At 41.9% G+C, this 20559-nt stretch overlaps 1 protein-coding gene across 1 annotated transcript; it reads left to right on the top strand.

The window, feature by feature from the left end:
- The first annotated feature begins 1699 nt into the window (after positions 1–1699).
- On the top strand, positions 1700–19517 carry CALM2 (calmodulin 2). Its single transcript, XM_074989662.1, has 6 exons — positions 1700–1848; positions 6647–6677; positions 14267–14410; positions 14483–14589; positions 16039–16174; positions 18890–19517. Exons 1-6 carry the CDS (start codon positions 1846–1848, stop codon positions 18916–18918), a joined length of 450 nt encoding a protein of 149 aa, XP_074845763.1. The 5' UTR covers positions 1700–1845; the 3' UTR covers positions 18919–19517.
- The last annotated feature ends 1042 nt before the right edge of the window (positions 19518–20559 follow it).

The raw sequence follows: 20559 nt of genomic DNA, 5'->3' as shown, positions 1-20559 counted from the left end.
AATAAAGAACCTGTGCCAAGAAATTTTCAACACAGGATTGCCAAGTACCTCCTGGAACCTTTCCTAGTGATCTCTCTGGAGGATTCCTTGAGATCTCAGTGTGCATCGGTATCCCGTTCCACTGTACTGATTAGCTGCACAGGATAATGTCCAGTCCACAGAGGCAAAAATCCTGTTCATTCCTATCCTCTGAACCCATCACTGGATTGCCCAAACACAGGTATCTCCTCGTCAGCTTCTTGCTCACCAAAGAGCTACGTCTCAGAGTGACAAGACACTGCCAAATGCCGAACAATTCCTTGCTGCCTGCCATACTAGGAGACCCCACTAGGAGCTCCACTTCTTCACCAATGACTTTGTCCTCTGGGTTAGGTCATCCTTCTGCTGCCCTAATCCCACCAAAGCATCCATGGGGTTCTTGGCAGTGGAGACATCACCAAGGACAGCAGTCACCTCTTTACAGAGCCAGCAGATCTTAAGTGCAGCACTGGAGCAATGAATTGCCTCCCTCACCTCATGATACACCTGTGTCAGCGCCTTTATCTTTGTTCTGTACTGCGATGTATCCCAAACACAGCCCTTTTTGCACAAGCCTTGAGAAATCTGCCTCTAGGTATCAAAATTCCTATAGCTCTGCACAACCTCCTCTCCCCATACACCTAACACATCCAGCAGCTCAGCAGTCGTGGATGCCAAAGAATATTTGCTGCAATAAGCCACCATGGTCACCTAGGAAAATGCAGAGACCTCTCCAGGCCAAGTCAAAAGGAAATGGAATTTTAAAGGGCTTGTGAGGGAGAGGTACAGATGATTGTTCACCTGACTGCATAACAGTGGAATTCAAAATGCTAGCCAGAGAGGTCAGGGCAGGCAGTGTGGGACACCTCCTGGAGGCCAGTTACACTGATAAAAACAAACCTGGGGGCTAGCCCTGCAGTTTTATTAGTAAACTAAACTAAACTAAACTAAAATAAAAAATTCACAACGGCTGATAGTGCAACTTGAGCTGGTTTCTGTAACCAAAACAGGGCGGTTTTGCTGCCAAACGTTGCCTTGCAGCACATCCATATTCACCGTTCTGTTGACAAAAGCTACCTCTGCACTGTAGCTAAGGCTTGAGAGGAGAAGAGCAGCCACGGCCCTGAAATTCCCTAACCACTCCGCTGCAGCCTGACTCTCGGGGGAGCGAAGGGGAAAGAGTCCCTCTGCTATAGCCGCTGCACTGGGAAAGCAGGTGCAGAGCCGCAATGCGGCCACAAAGGGCCCAACTGGCCCGGCCGGGACCTCCCCAGAGCCTTGCTCGGCCTGCCAGCTCCGTACCTACCAAGGGAGGCTCAACGCCCAACCCCCAGGCGGTGCTGGAGGAGGAGGGCGTCACTCCCAGGCTAGACTGTGCATGTCCGAAGTGACGCATTGCAGGTAGAGACCAGCCAATCAGCGCCTCTTGCTATAGGGTTCTTTTTACACTAAATGATCCTCCGCCAGGAAAAGTAGCGCCACATTCATCCTTGCTCCCGAGTCCCACCGTTCCCCCCGCTTCGGGTCCTCCTCCTCTTTCGTGTCCGAGGCTTCCCATCGCTACGGTCCGGGGCAGTACCTGGGGACAGATTCGGGATAAGGGGCTGGATGAGCGTGGCGTGACGGATCTCGTTCCTACTTCGCTTGTTGGCGGGAGGTCAGGAGGAGGCGGTGGCGCGGAGTGATCCTGGAGGGAGTGAGGAGGTTTATGAGGCACTGTTAGCAGGCGGGTTGGGCTCAGTACGAAACGAGCCGCAGAGCGGACGGTTGGTTCGAGCTGAGCTACCGCCTCTCGAGCGTACGCCCCTGCCGCCAGGCCGAGCCACGATGGTGAGTGCGCGTGTCCCTCGGGGCTCGCTCCACTGCGCGCCCCGTCCCGCGCGAGCGGGGCAATGGAGCGTGGGTGGCTCGGGGCTGGTTAGCAGGTGGTGGAGGCGGGAGGCGCCTCGCGCGCGGCCCGGTCTTCCCGCCCGGGGCGAGCGGCGGCGTTGCCGATTCAAAATTCAAACAGGCAGTTCAGTTGCCGTGGGCGCCATGATGCTTTCCCGTGGGAGGGATAACGGTTTCTCCTGCAAACAGGCCCGGGGTGGGGTAGGCAGCTGCGGTGGCGCTAGCCGCGTCCCGCGCTCTTGCAGGGAGCTGGCCCTGAGCGCTAGCAAGGCACCGCGGCTCTGAGGCGCGGCTACCTCCCCGCACACTCCGGCCCCAGACTGGGGCGGGGCTCTGGGGCGGGCTCGCCGGCAGCCCTTCCCCCGGGAGCCTTTTCAGGGAGAATTGTCACTTGGTTACTGCGGCGAGGGTTTTGCTTGCGTTTCGGCGACAGCTTCCACCTAGCTGTCCTCTCGGGCTGCGCGCTGGGCTGTAATGCGTGAGCCCGGCCGGCGTGGCTTGCTTCGGGCGGGCTCTGGGGCTAGGCTTGCCGGCATGGCTGGAGTGCGGTGACTGCGGCTGTTGTGCTGTGCCTGGAGGGGTGTAGGCTCTTCTAATAGGAAAAACTCTCACTAGTGAGCGCCTTTTACCGCTTTCTCGCCAAGAAAAAAGAGCTTTATAGTGAAAGTCCTTTGTAATACAGTAGCTGTTTTCAGAGAGCGCTGGTTAAGGTGTAATCCTTCGTCCCTCCTGATGGGAAAGGTTACTTGGTTTAACCAGATTGCAAGTTATGTGAAGGCTGTAGTTGAGCTGCACAGTTACGAAAACATACTGTATATCAGCAGTTGGTTTTCAATATAGGCTTTAATTTCATGCTTGCTTTGTCTTGCTAATGCCTGTTTTTCCTATTTGGATAAAACTGAACGAGCTTGTAAGTCAAATTTTTAAATATATACATGGGTGTGACCAAGTGACAACTTCAGGATGGCTGTGGTCAGTGTCAAAAAAAAAAAGCCCAAACCTGGCTAAACTTGCAAATGAGTAGTGCTTAAATTGTGTGTATTAAATTAAGCAAAATGATTTGCCAATAACAAGTAACTGTGGCAATGTATACATTTTTTTTGTTATGTGCCAATCTAGCCATTGTGTTGCTGATTCTTTACTGCCTTTTGGCATCATTGTCAGCACTAGTTTTGGTAACAGGTGGTTGACCTAAATGCTAAGTTCAGGAATACAGTGGCATTTCTTTCTGGCTTTATGATTTGGCTTCTTTGCTGTTTACTCTGAAACTAGTGTGTACTGTTGATGGCTGCTTAGTTCTCTTGTGTGGCTATGAAGGGTATGTCTGCCATATACAGAAGATTGACCAGGTCAGGGGTTGATCCTCTGAGGTTTGGTGTGTGTTTTTTGTTTCTCAACTAGGAACACAAAAAAACTGAATTTTCTGGGGTTGGTGGTCAAACCCTGTACTTCTCAATATTGTGAGGAGTAGGGGGAGATGGGATGGGAGCTTCTCCCATTGACCTCTGAGGATGGCCAGAGAAGTCCAGTTGTAGAAAAGACTAATCTAGCTAAGTAACTGTGATAGCTAAAACTGCATATGTGCAATTGATACTAATGCCTAGTGTAGACCTGGCCTAAATCAAAAAGTCTGACTTACTAGTAGTATGCAGTTCTACCTCTGGGGGGGTGTGTACATTGGTGGGAGTTGTTCTGCATAATTAGTTGGTCTTAAAGCTCTAGCTGCTATTTCAATCGCCTGATCACATATAGGCATGTGATACTAGAGCTGTGGTTTATCAACCTATACATAATGGAGATCTACATATCTCAGAGAGCTGGACATAAGCTTGAGGGGTCACTGGATCCAGTCCCCTTGCCCTCTTCTCAGGGCCAAGCACCATCCCTGACAGATTTTTCCTTTTTAAGTCTATTTTCCCCACATCCCTCAATGGCCTTATCAAGGCTTGAACTTGTAACTGCAGGTTTATAAGGCCAACACTCAAACCACTGAGCTATCCCTCAGCTAACAAGATTGTATGTAATGATAAAATCTAGTTTATAGTAAACTTTGAACAAAACTTGTAGCCAACAGCTTGTTTGAAGGTGCATTGAAATATTAGGCAAAATTGGAGGTATTTTGATTGCAAACAAAATTATGCTATTCACAACAATTTGAGCAATGATCCTATTTAAGAGTGTGCTTTAAAAAGGAAAGTGAGGTGGAGGCTTTCAGGTGGAATTTGACTAATCAGTTGAGTGGTGGGTAGGAAACTATTCTTCAGGAAGAACTGATGGCTTAAACAGGTCTTTCTAAAGCAAGATGTGAATAACCAAAGACTTGTATTTACTGGCTGCAATTCATATGTATGTGAACACTGGGACATCTAAGATGGCAGTGCCCCCAAACTACTCCTAGAGCTTCTATTTGAGCTTTAAACTGAACACATAGTAACATTTGCTTTATGCCTCTCAACTATATTGGTAGGAATATCTAGCTAGCGGACTTGCTGACTGTACCTTCAGTTGCTGTTTTGCTGCAGTCCCTGCAGAACTGGGCTCTTAGCAGTACAGATGGTGTTTGTTCAGTCCTATCCTATAGCTAATGCAATTCTGTTGCAGTTTATTTTACTTTCTCAGCAACTACATATCTGAGGTCTCAGTACAGTCTCCCTCTCATTCAAAAAACCTATGCCCACTTCAAGTACTGCTACAGGAGGGATAAATGGATGATTTTTGCATGTTTTATTTTTAGAGGTAGAAAATAATTGCGGAATCTTGATATTTTTTTGGGGGGGTGAGGGGAGGTTGGGGGAGAATCAGCTCAACAAATGAGCTGGATATGTAAAACAATAAATTGAATTTACAAATCCCTAGATACTGATTTGTTGTTTGCTACACCTTCATTACTTGTTTGCATGGTAGGTAGTGGGTATAAATCATCTGAACACAAATGGGGTACATCTCTTCCAGTCTGATCGAACTATAACTGGGAAGGTTGCTTGTTTTTTATAGTGAATTGTCCATAAATTTGACTGGTATGACAGTAATGCACTCCAGAACTTGAAAATATGCCAGGTAAGGCAAGCATGGATCAATCTGTCTAAATTTTTGTCTAACATGCCTTTTGAGAACTGGACCTTATGTTGAACCTCTAACTTTTGGCATCTCTCGCTAGAAAAGCTTACAGATTCATGTACATGTCTGTTAGTCAACCAAATTGAAGTGGTGTGATTTGATTCGGTGCTGTGTGGCCTGGGGTCACAGGTAACTTACTAGATACAGCAAATGGGTATTTTTGAGTCTGTCATTACTGCATCCACCAGTCACTTTGTAGGCCACTTCCCGAAGTGCTGGGCGAAATTATGAATGACAATACAATTTAATATTTGGAAGCTGGGATAAATCTCCAATTACAGTTTCTCCACAAATGTCACTCTTCAGAATAAAAGTTGGTGTACAAAAGACTGTTCCATTTACTTTTTTGGTAATTCACATTTAATTCATGCATTTGTTTTCCAGCAGTGGGTGGAATGGATAACTTCCTAAATTGTGGTTCTCCTATGTAAAATGTGTTTGAGAATAACGGCAATGTTGAACTGTAATGTCATGCAGGAGTCCTCACACTTAATTTTTTAAGATTAGTCTTAAAAGAAACACTTACTGATTTCCCCACCGCTAAAATTAGTGGCCATAATAAAAATTGTGATAAGAGAATCAGAGGTGAAGTAGTAGTTTGTTTACACAAACTTGCCACACTGTTTAGAAAAGCTGCAGATTATCAAGTTAATCTTCTGTCAGTGGAATGGGAAGGAGTAAATTTCTTGAAAGGTTCCTTAAAGTTGGAACAGTTCAACCTCTGCTGAATGTTGATGTGTCTGATGCTTGTTCAAAGGTCATCTAGACTTGGAAATGAGATGCTTAATTCCTCATGACCTATTTTCTGTACAAAGGGGGATTTACGGTATCTAAAATTGGCTTTAATGATACTGTCCTTGCTGCTGGCAAACAGTAGGGTCACAATAGTAAACTAATTGAAGGCTTATAAATGTGTGTGCATCACTAAACTTATAGTGGTGAGGAGCTGTAAATGATATAATAGACTGTATGCACCACAGGCTATACTGTAAGCTAACAAGCATGAGAAGGTATTAAAAATCTAAAATTTAAGTGATTACCTGATTCCCATCTGACAAGTTTTAATAATTTGAATACAGGTGTATCACTAGTAGTTTTCCGTATAAATTGGTTATTTGATCACCAGCTTTTCAACACAAATCACTAAAATTAAAATTACCAGGATTCTCTTCAGAAACATACTTTAGTTTTCAATCTGAACCTAGTATGGTACTTGGAAGAGAACTGATAAAATTTACACATTGTAGAGACTAAATTCCTATGACTTTACTGATATGGTTATACCTGTAAACACTGTCTAAAGGGGACTGGATGGCTCTGGATATGAGTAATCGGGTGTAGGCTCTTAGCTAGGTTTACTGCTCTTGTACCAGATGGCATTTTAACAATGTAGGAGATAAAATGATGACAAGTCCTGGTGTAGTCAAGGTGTGTATTATAATTTAAAAGCAGAAACTATTTTTGAATAGCTTCTCCAGCTTTAGGACTAAGCTGGAGCACTGAAATGCAAAAAACATACTGAGGTTCAACCACCTCTGAATACTTTTTTGCAAAAGCATATTAATTTATTAATCTCTTCATTCCACTAAGACAACAATATAATACTGTTTTTCTATTATAGGCTGATCAGCTGACAGAAGAGCAGATTGCAGGTGAGTTTTAAGATGCTTTGTAAATAAAGCATACATTTGATGTTTTGTTGAATTGATTTGATATTTGCTTATGTGGCAGGTCATAATTAATGAGCAAGTGTCTAAACATAGGTGCTGTAACCCTAGCTTAGAATGATTTCCATTGTACACAAGGTTTACAGTTTGGTTCAGTGGCACTCAGTGCTCTCACTGTGAGTTGGTTTTTGCATTCTTGTCTCCATAGAAAATACAAACAGGTTACTATTTCAAGTTCCACTTGCAAACTAAAATTTTGCTTTCCCCTCCAATAACATTGTATAAAAGTCAGTTGTCTAACTTTGAAATTCTGAATAATTCCTTTTGAAACTATTAAGACCACATAAATATTATGGGAAAGCTTGTTCTCAGTCCTGCTTCATATTGCCTGGAAAAAGGGGTGCCTTAAAGGGAACTTACAGGGTGTTGATGCCCCTTTTTTGCAGTAAGTGAAGTCTGTGGGAGCAGGTGCTCCCATCAGCCTTGCTTAGTGGAGACTGCATGGAAGCATGTCAACTCCAGCTGTGTGATTCATGTAGCTGGCATTGCATACCTTAATTTGACGGCCCACTGTAGTATAAACCTGTCCTTAGTTGTAAGTCTTCCACTGTTACAATAGTGGGCTTTATCTTCCTATCAAGAACTCAATTTTTTTAAATTGTTTGAGTGGGGTATGCTGTTCCAATAGATATTGATAAATCTTAAAGTACTCACCAGCTTATTATATTTTAAATGGCATTGGAATTAGAAGTAAATACGCTTATTATTCAAAACAGACATGTTCCCAGAACCCCGAGTATTTTTTTTAAAAAGTGTGCGAAGTATTTTATTCTGTGTTGAAACTAAATTTTCAGGTGCATGTAACTTTTCCTAGCACAGCTGATATTTTAAAACTTCAGGTATCTTCTCAGTATTTGTTTTTTGAGTGCCATTCCCAAAATGAAAAGCAGTTGGACAGTATTATGTTTTTATGCTGAAGTCTGAAAACTTCTACTGCTAATTATTGGAAGCTAAGTTGTTTGATAAACCTGGGTCTTTTGATTCCAGGGAGTCCATAAAATACCTGTACTATGGCAGTAGGACAGTCTTAAATCCTTATCCAGGCTTTACAGATAGCTGTCTTTTTATATCTTTCAGCTTTCAGAGGGCTTTATAGCTAAAGATTAGTGATTTGTCTGATCATTTTGTCAAACAAATTCTTCAATGGTTGCTTAAATTCGGTCTCTGGCAATCCTCTTGCAGGTTGTAGTATTCTGTACTGGTGATTGCACAAGACCCAGGAAGTTCAGTATCTGAAACTTTCAGGGGTAATGCGAACATTGATAGCCTGTGACTTGGACAGCAGTGACAGCTTTGGGAGGGCCAGGTCTGGGAGGAAGGGTGCAGGAGCAGGCTGGGAACTGGGGCTGTGGGTGGGGGTGCAGGAGGTTCAGGATGAAGGGTCACAGAGGAAGGAGCAGGATGTGGGTGAGGAGCCTAGAAGGCAGGTGCATGGTGAGGGGAGGATGCAGGAAGGGGATAAGAGTAGGGGTTTGGGTAGGAGGAGGGTGCAGGAGCTGTTGGGGATACAGCTTACCTAGATCCCATGCCCCTCATCACCTGATCACCCCTGGATGCACATGGCTATGCTTCCCCTTCCTCTGCTTGCAGGCATCGCCCTCTGTTCCTCTAATTGGCTGGAATTCTGGCCAATCAAAGCAGTAGTATGTAGCCTGTAGGCAGTGTGAGGTTGCTGCTGCTCCCCTTCTCCTGACTGGGGGAAGAGCAGCAAGTGGCAGCAGAGCCCAGACCTGCTCCAAGAGCTCTGCCATGGTCTGGATCTGGACCGTGGCTTGTCTAATCCAGATTACAAAGCTCTGGGCTCCAAACTGGATGCTATGGAGGGGAGTCCTGAGCCTTGGCATCCAGATCTGGACTGTGCGCTAGGGAGTTCCCAATCCCCATTGTAAACTGAACCAATTGTTTTATATGCATTACATCAATTAGTCTGCCAGGTTTTTTTACACACATGACAAGCTTTTATTGGTGTACCCAGAAAAATAAATGGATCTGGAGGTGTTTAAGATCTTTATCACTTGTCTAGTCTTTTCCTGAAAATTCATTGACTTCATTGAAGTAGAATGTTCAGAGTTAGTCTTTCCACTGAGAGCACCCTTTTAGTGTGTGTGGTCATGCAGGAGACAGCACATTTCCATGACTGTACAGCATTCATTTATAAATGTTGAGGCATAAGTCTCAGACACTGCAGAAGAACCAGAACCAGTTTTCTGGCTGAGTGGAGAAACTTCTGTACAAAAGTGTGGCTGTCTAAACCCATTGTTAAATCTTGATAGTAAAATGGTTTTGAGATGTTCTCAAGGAAAAGTGCACGCAGTGGAAATAACCACATTTCCAATCCATTGTTCATGGTACTTTAAGTTTTGTTTCTCAAAACTTTAAATCTGTGGTGCACTCTGTGGTAACAGCTACACTGAAGTGTGTTTACTGAGCTGGCAGTGGGCACTTGACTTTAAATCTCACTCATCTGAGAAGTGACTGTAAATGGCTGTTTATTGAAATGCGTTCATCCCGGACTGACAACTGGCATTATACTAGGTAACTTGAGACCCAAAAAAACAATCTTGGATTGTCATTGGAGGATTGTACCAAGACAGTCCAGTTGACTGATACTTCTTGATTAGATAACTCTTTATTCTTGATAGTGGTGCCCACTTTTAATCCTTAGGGTCCCATGACACATTGATTGGAAAAGGGCTTGCAAAGAGTTAGTGGTAGAGATTTGTCTCCCAATGATATAGTGAACATTTTGGAAATCCCTTTCAGAGCTGTTGAAGGGGCGGGGGGGACCCAATTTTTTTTAAAAGCTTGCCTGGGAGCTAGTTGTCTCTACACTTAGACTGCAGGCTTCTGTCAGGAGCTTTCTGATGACATCCCTGACTTCCTCATGCCACAAGGAAGAAAGGATGTCTCAGCAAGGAGGCTTTTCCCAACATTTGCCCCAATGTTAATGGGCCAAATGTCAGAAAAGCTTCTCCAACAGAACTGTTAGCAAGAGAGACACAAATTGTGCACCAAATCATTCTCTGCAATCTAAATGTGGCCTAAGACACCTCCAGTTTGGCTGGCAGTCTTAAGGAGTCTAAAACTAGAACTCAGGCACCTAAATACCTTGTGGGTTAGTGTGTAGACCCATTAGTTGAGAATACTAAAGGGGGGGAGTTTGAATTAAGACATGCAATTCCAGCTACCTTAATTATGTAGCTAGAGTCAATGTACCTTAACTTGAGCTTTGTAGGGGAAAAAGCAGAGCATGACTATCTCTCTTTTCTTTCTTCTCTCTGATGGAGCCAGGGGCAAGAGCAGACTGGGGTGGGGGATATGGATAAAGCAAGGATTCTATGGACTGGAGCTGAGTTTGCCATTTTGGAGTGGGATTAGGACGACAAAGTGGTGCCCCCTTCCTGCTACATCGTGGGGGCTGGCTTGCTACATCACCATGTTGTTTTGTATGCCTCAGTTGTGGGACCTCTGAAACTGTAGCAGTACAGATGAGGAACTAGTATTTCAAGTAGTAACAGAGGGAGTCGTGCTAGTCTATATACTATCAACCAAAGCAGTAAGTAGCACTCTAAAGACTAGCAAAATAATTTATTAAGTGAGCTTTTTTGTGGGATAGACCCACTTCTTCAGACCATAGCCATACCAGAACAGCCTCAATATTTAAGGCACAGAGAACCAAAAACAGTAATCAAGGAGGACGAATCAGGAAAAAAAATCAAGGTGAGCATTTTTTCTGATCTTGACTGCTTTTTGTGTTGATAGTATTTCAAGTGTAAGCATGCCCTTCATGATTAAACCCCTTCCATGCCCTTCTGAGTTAACCAAACAGAAGTTTATTTGGTTTAAATTACAAGCTCTTCAGTGCTGGGACTGTCTCAACTTACAGTCTGCATGGCTGTTCACACATTAAGTATCTGTGTATGCCAGTTCCATATACAGTGTTTGTTCTACAAGATTTGAACCAATCACAATGATTAACTGTTAGTTCAGTTTTCCAGTAGGTGTCATTGGCATGTAATAAAATGAGAGAATGCTTCGATAGGTGTGCTGGAACTGCTTTACAGTGCCATCCAAAGCAGAGGCTGACTATTTCAGGGCACTCTTGCTGGAAGTTAAGTGTTCTGTTGACCTACTTGCCAAGCCTACTTTCTTTTGAGGGAGAATACTGAAAGTGGTGCCAGAATCCAAGCTGCTAGAAGCTCTTCTGTGTTTGGTTAGAGTTTGGATATCATACATTGATACTGACCAGTACCTGACAGCAATCTGTGTACGGTCTGCTGAACATGAGATTGACATGGGTCATGATCAACAAAATAACCCAGGAATGGCTGCAGTTTGAGTACAAATAAGATGCTGTTGGGGCTATTACAAGACTTAAAGGCTCCACCATGCTCATGTTAAAGAGGGGCATATATATCCCGCAGTGCTGTGATGGGTAGATAACCTGCTCTACTACTGTTTAGACTGCAGATGACTTGACTTCATGACAGCCTGGCACTGGGGTCTACATGAATTCTCTTGGATTAGTTTTACTGTAGATCTAATCCATTAGCTTTACCTTCCATTCAGCTAACCTAACAGAAAATGACTAAGGCGATACTGACTTTGTTTGGCTCTCATTACTTGCATAGATCTCAGTATTGCCAATTCCAAATAATCAAATCATGATTATGTAAAAAATTAGCCCACTTTTTCATCCTTGGAAGAGGAGTAAACAAACTTTATAGGTTGTGGGGTGGGGCTTGTCATCCCTGCAGTTAGCTGGGGCCCCCCAATCTAATGTAATCCAAACCAGTGGAAATTTCACTTGTGTTCATATGTGGGGGGGACCTTTCAGCACTTGGAAGAAAGTAATATAGAAACTTTTTAATCAGCATCTTGATGTCAATATACATAAAAGCAAAAACATGTTAAAAATTTTAAATGAAGGTGTTAAGTTCTATCTTGCTGTTTCAAGACCCTGCTGAGGAGAGGTGGGGGGAGGGGGACAAAACATCTCCCTGCTGTTTAAAGAGCCTGCTCTGTGGCCCATACCATCCTCCTTGGCAAAGTTAAACAAAAGACCAATGTAATTGGAAGCTGAGCAAAGGGGCTCTCCCTGTAGAAGTTTATTCTAGTTTGCACTGACTTTGCTCGTGCTTCTTATGTAGCCTGTAGTAAAACTAGGAAAATATCCAGATGAGTTGATGAAACCTCTGGGAGACCTGGGTGAGAACCACTCCTTTGGGATAATCAGCATACATTATAAAACACTAAAACTGGAAGGGACCTCAGGAGTTGAAGTCCTGTCCCCTGCCCTCATGGCAGAACCAAGCATGGTCCCGAGTCTCTAGACCATCTCTGAAAGGTATCTGTCTAACCTGCTCTTAAATATCTCCAGTGATGGAGATTCCACAACCTCCCTAGACAATCCTGTTCCAGTGTTTAACCACCCTGATTGTTGGAAAGCTGTTCCTCATGTCCAACCTAAACACCCATTGCTGCTTGCTCTAGCCTCTGAGGCCAAGGAGAACAACTCTTCTCCCTACTCCTTTAAAACACTCTCTTGAAAAGTGCTATCATGTCCCCCTCACAATTTTTTTTGGTCCTCCCTTACAGCTCATTTTTTTTTTTTTTTTTTTTTTTTCCCCCCCCTCTAGTCCTTTAATCATTCCTGTTGCTCTTCTCTGGACCTTCTCCAGTTTCTGCATATTTCTTGAAATGTGGTGCCCAGAATTGAACACACTACTCCAAAAGAGTCTGTAAATGCATTATTTGCAGCGGATTAAATGAGTGCTTGGCATGTTCTTTAAGAAACCTAAAAACTATGGTCCTGAAATGATGTTGTTACACTGACCTGATAATCTGGGTGTGGACAGCGCTTGCTTGACTGGAGAACTCCCCTGTTGACTTCAGTGCCTGCTTGAGGAGAGGTGGCCTGTCCTGCGCTTAACTGAGAACTTTCAGAATTCTGGTAACTAAGACTCAAACTAGCTTCATGCTGCAAAATGAATTAGTCACATCACTTAAGTTTAAATTAGGTGCCACTTGGCAAAAGGTTTTTTCGGGGGGTGGGGGATGGAGTCAAACTGTTTCATTATTGGATTATACAGTTAAACGTTTATTCTACTCCCCTTCCTTTGGGGAATGTACGTGTTAGGGAGTACTTGCAGGTGTTCGCATCTGTCCCTGGTACAGTAAGTAACAGTGAATCACTCTTCTCTAGATGGGTCCCTAGTCATGTTTTAAGGGCTCTACTGACTGCGTACTTTGAGCAGTGCTAGAACTGAAGTAAATGCCTTTTGGAAGCACTCTACAATTGCACTTAACCACCTGAGAATTCTTTACCGAAAATGCAACTACATGCAGAGATTGAGCTGTAATTATTTTATAGTTGTGTGAGAGTCAAGTGCTGCTTTCAGCCTGGTGTGAAAAAATGAAGGTTGCTGTTCAGAGGCTACTTTTGACAAGTATATTGACTGACTGAAATAACTGTAAATGCCTACTCTAATATACAAAAGTGGTAGTGCTGTTTCATCTACTGTAAATGAAACAGGCTACCATGAAGTCTTAATCTTCTGTTTCATGTCTGGTCTAAATTTTCAAATTGTTCCTGTGCATTAATGACTTATGGTGCTGATGGTCAGGCTAAAACATAGCCTTGTTCAGTTGTTTGGCAAGTGAGACTGGTCAAATAGTTAATGTCCAGTTGACTGTCACATTAACTATTCCAGCAAGAATGTCCTGAGTTTTGGGAGCCACCTTCTTACGTAGTGCATTTTCATTTTTAGAATCTTTCATTTTGGTTTGCATTTGGGTTAAAGTTCAGGTGACTTCTTTAAATTCAATATAACCTCCTTTGGTTTCTCATCATAAACCTACTGCTTTCAAATATCTTGTGCAATAAGACTTAATGGTTAAAATCAAATTACATACATACTTAATCGGAAAATCTTTTGTAAGTGGTCTTGACTGGGTTTATTTCAAGCATGCTTTCTTCAGTTCAGCAGAAGTAGAGAAGTCGCCTTGAAGTTGTCAAAATGGCTTATTGGTCCTAGTATTTGTAGTATAGGCTACAATCAGATTTGGAAAACTCTCTCCATGGAAACTTTAATTGTCACTATACAATTCCAATACTAAACAGTAATCTTAACACTTAAGTACAAAACAGCTCCTTCAGTTAGACAGGTGGCCTCCAGTTATTTATGAATAAAAGAATTTAATCTTATGTAGAGCTTGTTTTGAGTGATATTTACCCCAGCAAGTATCGGGCGGGGGGGAAGAGCTCCTAAATATTTTGCTATACTGTACCTCAAACTAGATTGGTCTGTAAATGGACTTACTGGGGGGCAGAGTCCTTCAAAGCACATACTGTAGGCTCATTCTAGAAAAATAAATTCAGCACTGAAGTAACTCATAACATGCCTAGTCTAAACCAGGAATCTGTAAGCACTTAACTGATTACAAGCAATACATTTCTAGACCCCTTGACTTTTTAAAACCAACATAAATTGAAACCTCTTGTTGTCCAACAGAATTCAAAGAAGCTTTTTCGTTATTCGATAAGGATGGTGATGGTACTATAACAACAAAGGAACTGGGGACAGTGATGAGGTCACTTGGTCAAAACCCCACAGAAGCCGAGCTACAGGATATGATTAATGAAGTGGATGCTGATGGTAAGTTTTCAAGGAAAGTTTGTTTTCAATAAACTTCTTTAATGTGTTACTAATAACAGAATTATCTTGCAGGTAATGGCACAATTGACTTTCCAGAATTTCTAACAATGATGGCAAGAAAAATGAAAGATACAGACAGTGAAGAAGAAATTAGAGAGGCATTCCGTGTGTTTGATAAGGTACTGAAGTATTGTATAAGGTTTGCAAGTTAGTTGAGGGATTGAATAAGAGATTCCAAAGAATACTTATCACTAAATCCCAAATGAAATAGAAATCCTATACAGTAGTTAAATCATACTTACTCACAACAGATTTCCATGGTTGTTGGACAATCTCATGTAATCAGTGGGAGGCTTGAACATACCTTTTAAGTACTAGTCCAGTGGGTAGTAACCCTTCTGTGGGGTGATTGTGAAATCCTAATAAACCTTATTGGGAGGCATGTTGCAACACTATGTACATCTTTCATACAAGATAAAATTCAGGTCATACTTCAGTAAGGCATTTGAATGTCTAGTTAAATGGTTCATATACTTATTTAAAACTGTGTCTTCCATAAAGTTACAGGTTTGTAGGGTACTAAACATTTAGGCTGCGCCTCATGAATCTGTTTAGATATATTCATGTGTCCTAAAAGCTGCTTAAATTTAATGTGAACTATCAAGAGGTTGAGTGACAACTGACAGCCTGTACACTGTGTATAGAGCAAACATCAAACCTGGTCACTTAGTTTTTCTCAACTATTACAACTGATACACTAAGTGCAGAGCCAATGACTTATGAATTGCTGAGATACTACAGAAAACAAATGTCACAGGCACTTGTTGTCTAGAAGTGGTGGTGTGCTGGGGAGATAAATGTGTGACTATTCTAAATAAGCTCCTAAATCCAGGGTCCTGCAAAATAAGGTCCTCTGGGATCCTCAGGAAGGCTCCATCTCTGATGCAGCCCAAGGAAGCTCAAAGTGAGTTGCTGCTCAGGTCATGTGCCTTTTAGGTGTTACACACTGCTTGGGGTAGGAAAGACCTTGTGTACTGCCCCCGCCCCCAACACAGTCCTTGATGCTCCCATTGATGCAAAATGTCCTCTTCTCTCCCCCCCCCCCCCACCCCCTCTTTCTCCCAGTAAAGAAAGGCACATGGCCCCAGCAGCCAGCTGTGTTGAGCAGCCTTGGGGCTGCAGCAGATAGGGAATCTGCCTAAGGGTCCTGTGGGGCTGCTTGTCAGGAGCTTACATCTGGCACCCAACTCCCCAGGTGGTTGCCCCTTCCTAACACAAGTCACCATCAAACCATCTGCATCCCCCTGTCACAAGTACCTTCCAGACTTTGCAGCCCTTCCTACATTCCTTTCACAGGCCAGAATCCTCTCCTGCCCCAGGTCACAACTCCTTCTTCCTTCACCCCAAATCTGACTCAGTCCCTTATCCCAATCTCTCTCCTATACCCTACCTACATTTCAGACCCCACACCACATCCCTAGAAAGGTACATTCCTTAATCTCTGTAGTACTTCTGGAGAAGATCAAGATGGGGCAATGATTTTGTAGGGCCCCTGCCAAGATTTTGGAAAGTGATCATTTGGTTTATATTGAATTCTCTTTTTAAGGCTTTTAAACTTGTTTCTTTAGGATGGAAATGGCTACATTAGTGCTGCGGAACTTCGCCATGTGATGACAAACCTGGGAGAAAAGCTAACAGATGAAGAAGTTGATGAAATGATTAGGGAAGCAGACATTGATGGTGATGGTCAAGTAAACTATGAAGGTAAATTTCAATAGAAACCATTGATTCTTGTTTCCTGGCTTTCAGGAGCTACATGGTGGATAAGGATAATGTGAAATGTTCAGATGAAGTCAAGCTTTGTTCAGCTACAACAGATTACAAGAGCTGGCTTGAAGACCTCTTGCATAATGTAGAAATCTTATGGAAGAAGGATACTTGAATATATTAGTACAACTTAAATCACTCCAGCTCCTCAAATAGCTATATAACTGAGTTTTTGGCTCCCGATTAAATACAATCACAACAAAAAAGCAGTAATGATAGTATATAGACTAGCACAGCTTTCTCTGTTACTGCTCAATAAGATACCAGTTTTTCTTTCTAGAGTTGAAAGATGACACACACCATTTTACAGACCTATTAATTTCAGGTGATTAAGGGCAGTGTTGCTGTGTTCCAAAAAACTTAATTCAACTAGAATCAGTAACTTCTTCCAGTAACATGTACAGATTGAAGAGATGATTTTACTGGTGGCTCTACTTACTTCATCTGAGTTTGCACCAATTAAAGTGATTAATCTGAAAACCATACTAGGAAATGTATTTCCTAATGTCCACAAGTCATGTATCACTTTAAAGACTAACAGTTTATTAGGTGATGAGCTTTCATGGGGCAGATCCACTTCTAATCTGGAATTAGAAGTGCGTCTGCCCCACAGAAGCCCATCACCTAATGAATTTGCTTAGTCTTTAAAGTGATTGTTTGTTTTTTTTTTGTGAAGATGCACACTAACACAGCTACCTCTCTGCAACTGTTTAATGTATTCATGTCCATTGAAGTCTCTCTTTTGAAAATTGAGAGTAAACTAACTTGCAAAGTTAATATTTCGTTACACCATGTTTGTGTTCTCTACTCACTGGAGTCTAAAGACTAACCTTTAAATCCATGGGAGCTCTTAAATTTGAGTACTTAATGTCAGAGTGGTACTACTACTTGGATGAATGTGAGTAGTGCTAGGATTTCACGTTATCCTTGGAATCTTACATATTGTAAGGCTCCTAGTTGATACCATGTCAGAATTTCTAGCTCAGCTCCAGGGTGATCAAGGGAGTTATGGGTACTAAACTAAATCCTTCATTAACAGTCCTTAATCATTTTAGCCAGCTAAGAAATCTTTCTGTACAGCTTACTTTGTAAGCATGTGGCTTTGGAGTGGAGCCATTTTAATTTGTTCAGTGACTTTCTGTTAATGGACCAAAATTGCTACTTTGCATTTAGATTGCAGTAATAGAAGGCAAGCAGTAAAAGAGGGTAAGCAAACAACCATTTAGATTACTGGCAATTAGTTTTTGTTTCTATGGTTCTATGGATACTGTCTATCCTGTATATTTAGATTTTGACAGTCTAACATTGGTTTCTGTAGGCACTCTCCCTATATATGCAACCCTTTCCACCTCAGGAAGAGTGGAACTCTTTCTGTGGAAAAAGTTTTTGCCTCCAAAAGTTGCTTAACATTAAGCATGCTTCAGTAGCTAGAATCAAATCGTGTTGCACTGTATAATCCATACCCTGAAAGCTCTAAGGGGATTTTTCCTTCTCTCCTTATGGATGGCAAGTCTCCTTCCTGAATTTGAAGTAGGGAATCGAGACCAATGTATGAAGAAAGCACATGCAATTGACTAGTCGTTTTCTCCTCTCCTGCCCTTCTTCCCCCCTCCCCCCCCAACAAAAATTTGCTCCTCCTTTTGAGAGAACCAGGTGTCTTTAAGGTACCTTCTTTGTTGCTCAGTGCCTAATCAGTATCCCACAAGCACATGCCAGTTAATGTTTTCAGAAGCCCTCCAACTATCAGCACATCCTCCCTTTGGTTAATGAGACCCAGACAGTGTCCCTCCTGACCTTAGATTCTATTGGGATGTTGTATTCTTATCTCCAGCATAACAGATGCCATAGAAATTCCCAAACAATTCCTAGGGCATATTTAGAAACAGTCAACTGGGATTTTAAAAATCATCATGCCTCTTGGTAAATTAATTACCAGACAGTCAAATTGGTTCCTTATTTCCTGACTGAGGTTCTCTAGCTTCAGTTTCTAGCCGTTGGGTCATGTTATAGCTTTCTTTGCTGTACTTATTAGTGAGCAAAATAGTTAATAGCCTCCTTATATGGATATGTGAATTGTCAAACTGCTTCATTAGTCTGTGTATTGCAAACCTCCTGAGATAACATTAAACAAAAGCTAGGTATTTCAGGTTTTTTTGTGGCAATTAACTCTCCTCTGAAAGGGAATGCACCCTTTATTCAGTTCTTAAAATTAGTCACGTACAATACTAAGTGATTGTAGAGTGGAAGTCCTTTCAAAGCAGAAAATACCTGCAGCTGGCTACTAAACACTGACTTAATTATAGCCACCTGGAGGTCTGCTGGAATATCTTGCCTCAATGGAGTTGGAAAATTTAAGGCCTCAAAACATTATGGCACGCAGTACAACAAATATCGTGTAATGGGACAAGCTGACCTCCAGTAAGTTAGAACTAAAATGCCAGCAAATGGCATGCTGGTACTCAGGTTACAAGTACTTTGGGAACAGTACTGGAGAAGTAGCTTAAATTCAGTCACCTCTGTGCAAGAGGCATCTCGCTCATTAGCATAGTAGCTCTATAAACAGTGATCTTTATCCTGTTGTGAGGGAGAAACCTTGTTTAACTGCATAAGAAGTTAACTTCTAAAATAGTAATACAACTTTTTTCTTTGCAGAATTTGTACAAATGATGACGGCAAAGTGAAGCGATTGTACAGAATGTGTTAAATTTCTTGTACAAAATTGTTTATTTGCCTTCTGTTTGTAACTTATCTGTAAAAGGTTTTTTCTCTTACTGTCAAATATGCATGTATAGTAATTAGAATTCCATTCCATGTTTTTTCTCCCTTATCTTACTGTCATTGTTCTGGTAATTTTTTTGAAAATTGATCAAAGTAACAAATGTTGCATGTGGCTTACTCTGGATATTAAAGCCCTTCTGCACATCTAAAGTTAGTTGGAGTTGATCAAATGAGGGAACATCTGGGTTATACCTGTTTAAAGTAGCTTTCTTTAGAAAACTTAGCATGTTGAAATGTGGAGCCTTAACCCTGCGTGGACTATTGACAGTTAACAATATGAAACTCAAAAGTTGCACTATTGCAAAACGGGTGTATTATCCAGGTACTCGTACACTATTTTTTTGTACTACTGGTCATGTACCAGAAACATTTTCTCCTATTACTATGCTTTTTAAACTCTGTTTAGCCACTTATTTTCAAAATCTGCTCATGGCACAATTTGCCTCAAATCCATTCCAAGTTGTATATTTGTTTTCCAATAAAAAATTTCAACTTAGACAAATATGGGTATCCTTGAATTATTTAGAGTATCTGATTAGCACTTCTGCAGTGAGAACTACAGCGTCAGCATACAGGTAGACTATCAGATATTAAAATGGCTTGTAAGGAATTGAGACCAGTGTTCCCTGTAAGATGTGCACTTGTGTGGCTGTTCAGCAGAAATTCAAACACTTCCAGATGATTATCAGAACACCCACAGGTAGACTTTTGTTTTTATTGATACACACTTGCTCATCTTGGTGCATATAAAACTCTTGCATTACTGGAAAAAATTAGAGTGGCTGACACAACTGGTATCTTGAACAATGGCTATTGTGTTAATCCTACGTTTGGAGTCACTTGTAGCAAGTCAGCTACCTGTAAATATGTTGTCTGGAAGGCTGGAACTTCTGTTCTTTTTTTTTTTTTTTTTTTTTTAAAAAAAAAATACAACTTGCCTTACTGTTCGCTATCTGAAGTTTGTTTGCTGTCATAGGGATGATGAATCCATAATTGGCCTAACTAAAACTTGTCTTACTGTGAGACTGACTTGATAACCCCAAGTATGTAGTCTCAAGACTGATAAAAATAACTCCAGAGAACACATGCTTGTAAATATGTCAAGGTTATGAGTTAGACTTAAAGCTAAAGACAGGTATTCCAAAATTAAAGTCCTGTTTTACAGATTGTGGACTGTAGCCATTAACAGTCTTGGACAAAGTTGAGGTATGCCGCAGATAAGCAGGACACAAGTGAATTTACTTCACTTGGATAAAGATTAATTGAATATTGAATCCTACATGTACCACAACCCCAAAGGCAGTGTATGGCTCTATTCTCAGCTGTAACAGTAAAAGCCTTTCATCCTAGAGGGGCAAGAGTAATAGCTGAGGGCCCCTGTTCGCTTAAGAATAACAGCATTGGTCCCTAGTACACTGCCCGTTAAGTCTGGGCAGGTGGCATGACTTACTATGCTCTTTTCATGCCAGTCTTGGAACAGCAGCTCTGGAAAAACAATGCTTACAGCCATACGTGTTGACATACTGAACAACTGAGGGGATAAA

The sequence above is a fragment of the Carettochelys insculpta genome, chromosome 3 (genome assembly GCF_033958435.1).
Source record: "Carettochelys insculpta isolate YL-2023 chromosome 3, ASM3395843v1, whole genome shotgun sequence".
NCBI classification, from domain to species: Eukaryota; Metazoa; Chordata; order Testudines; family Carettochelyidae; genus Carettochelys; species Carettochelys insculpta.
This window is presented reverse-complemented; position numbering and strand designations above follow the sequence as displayed.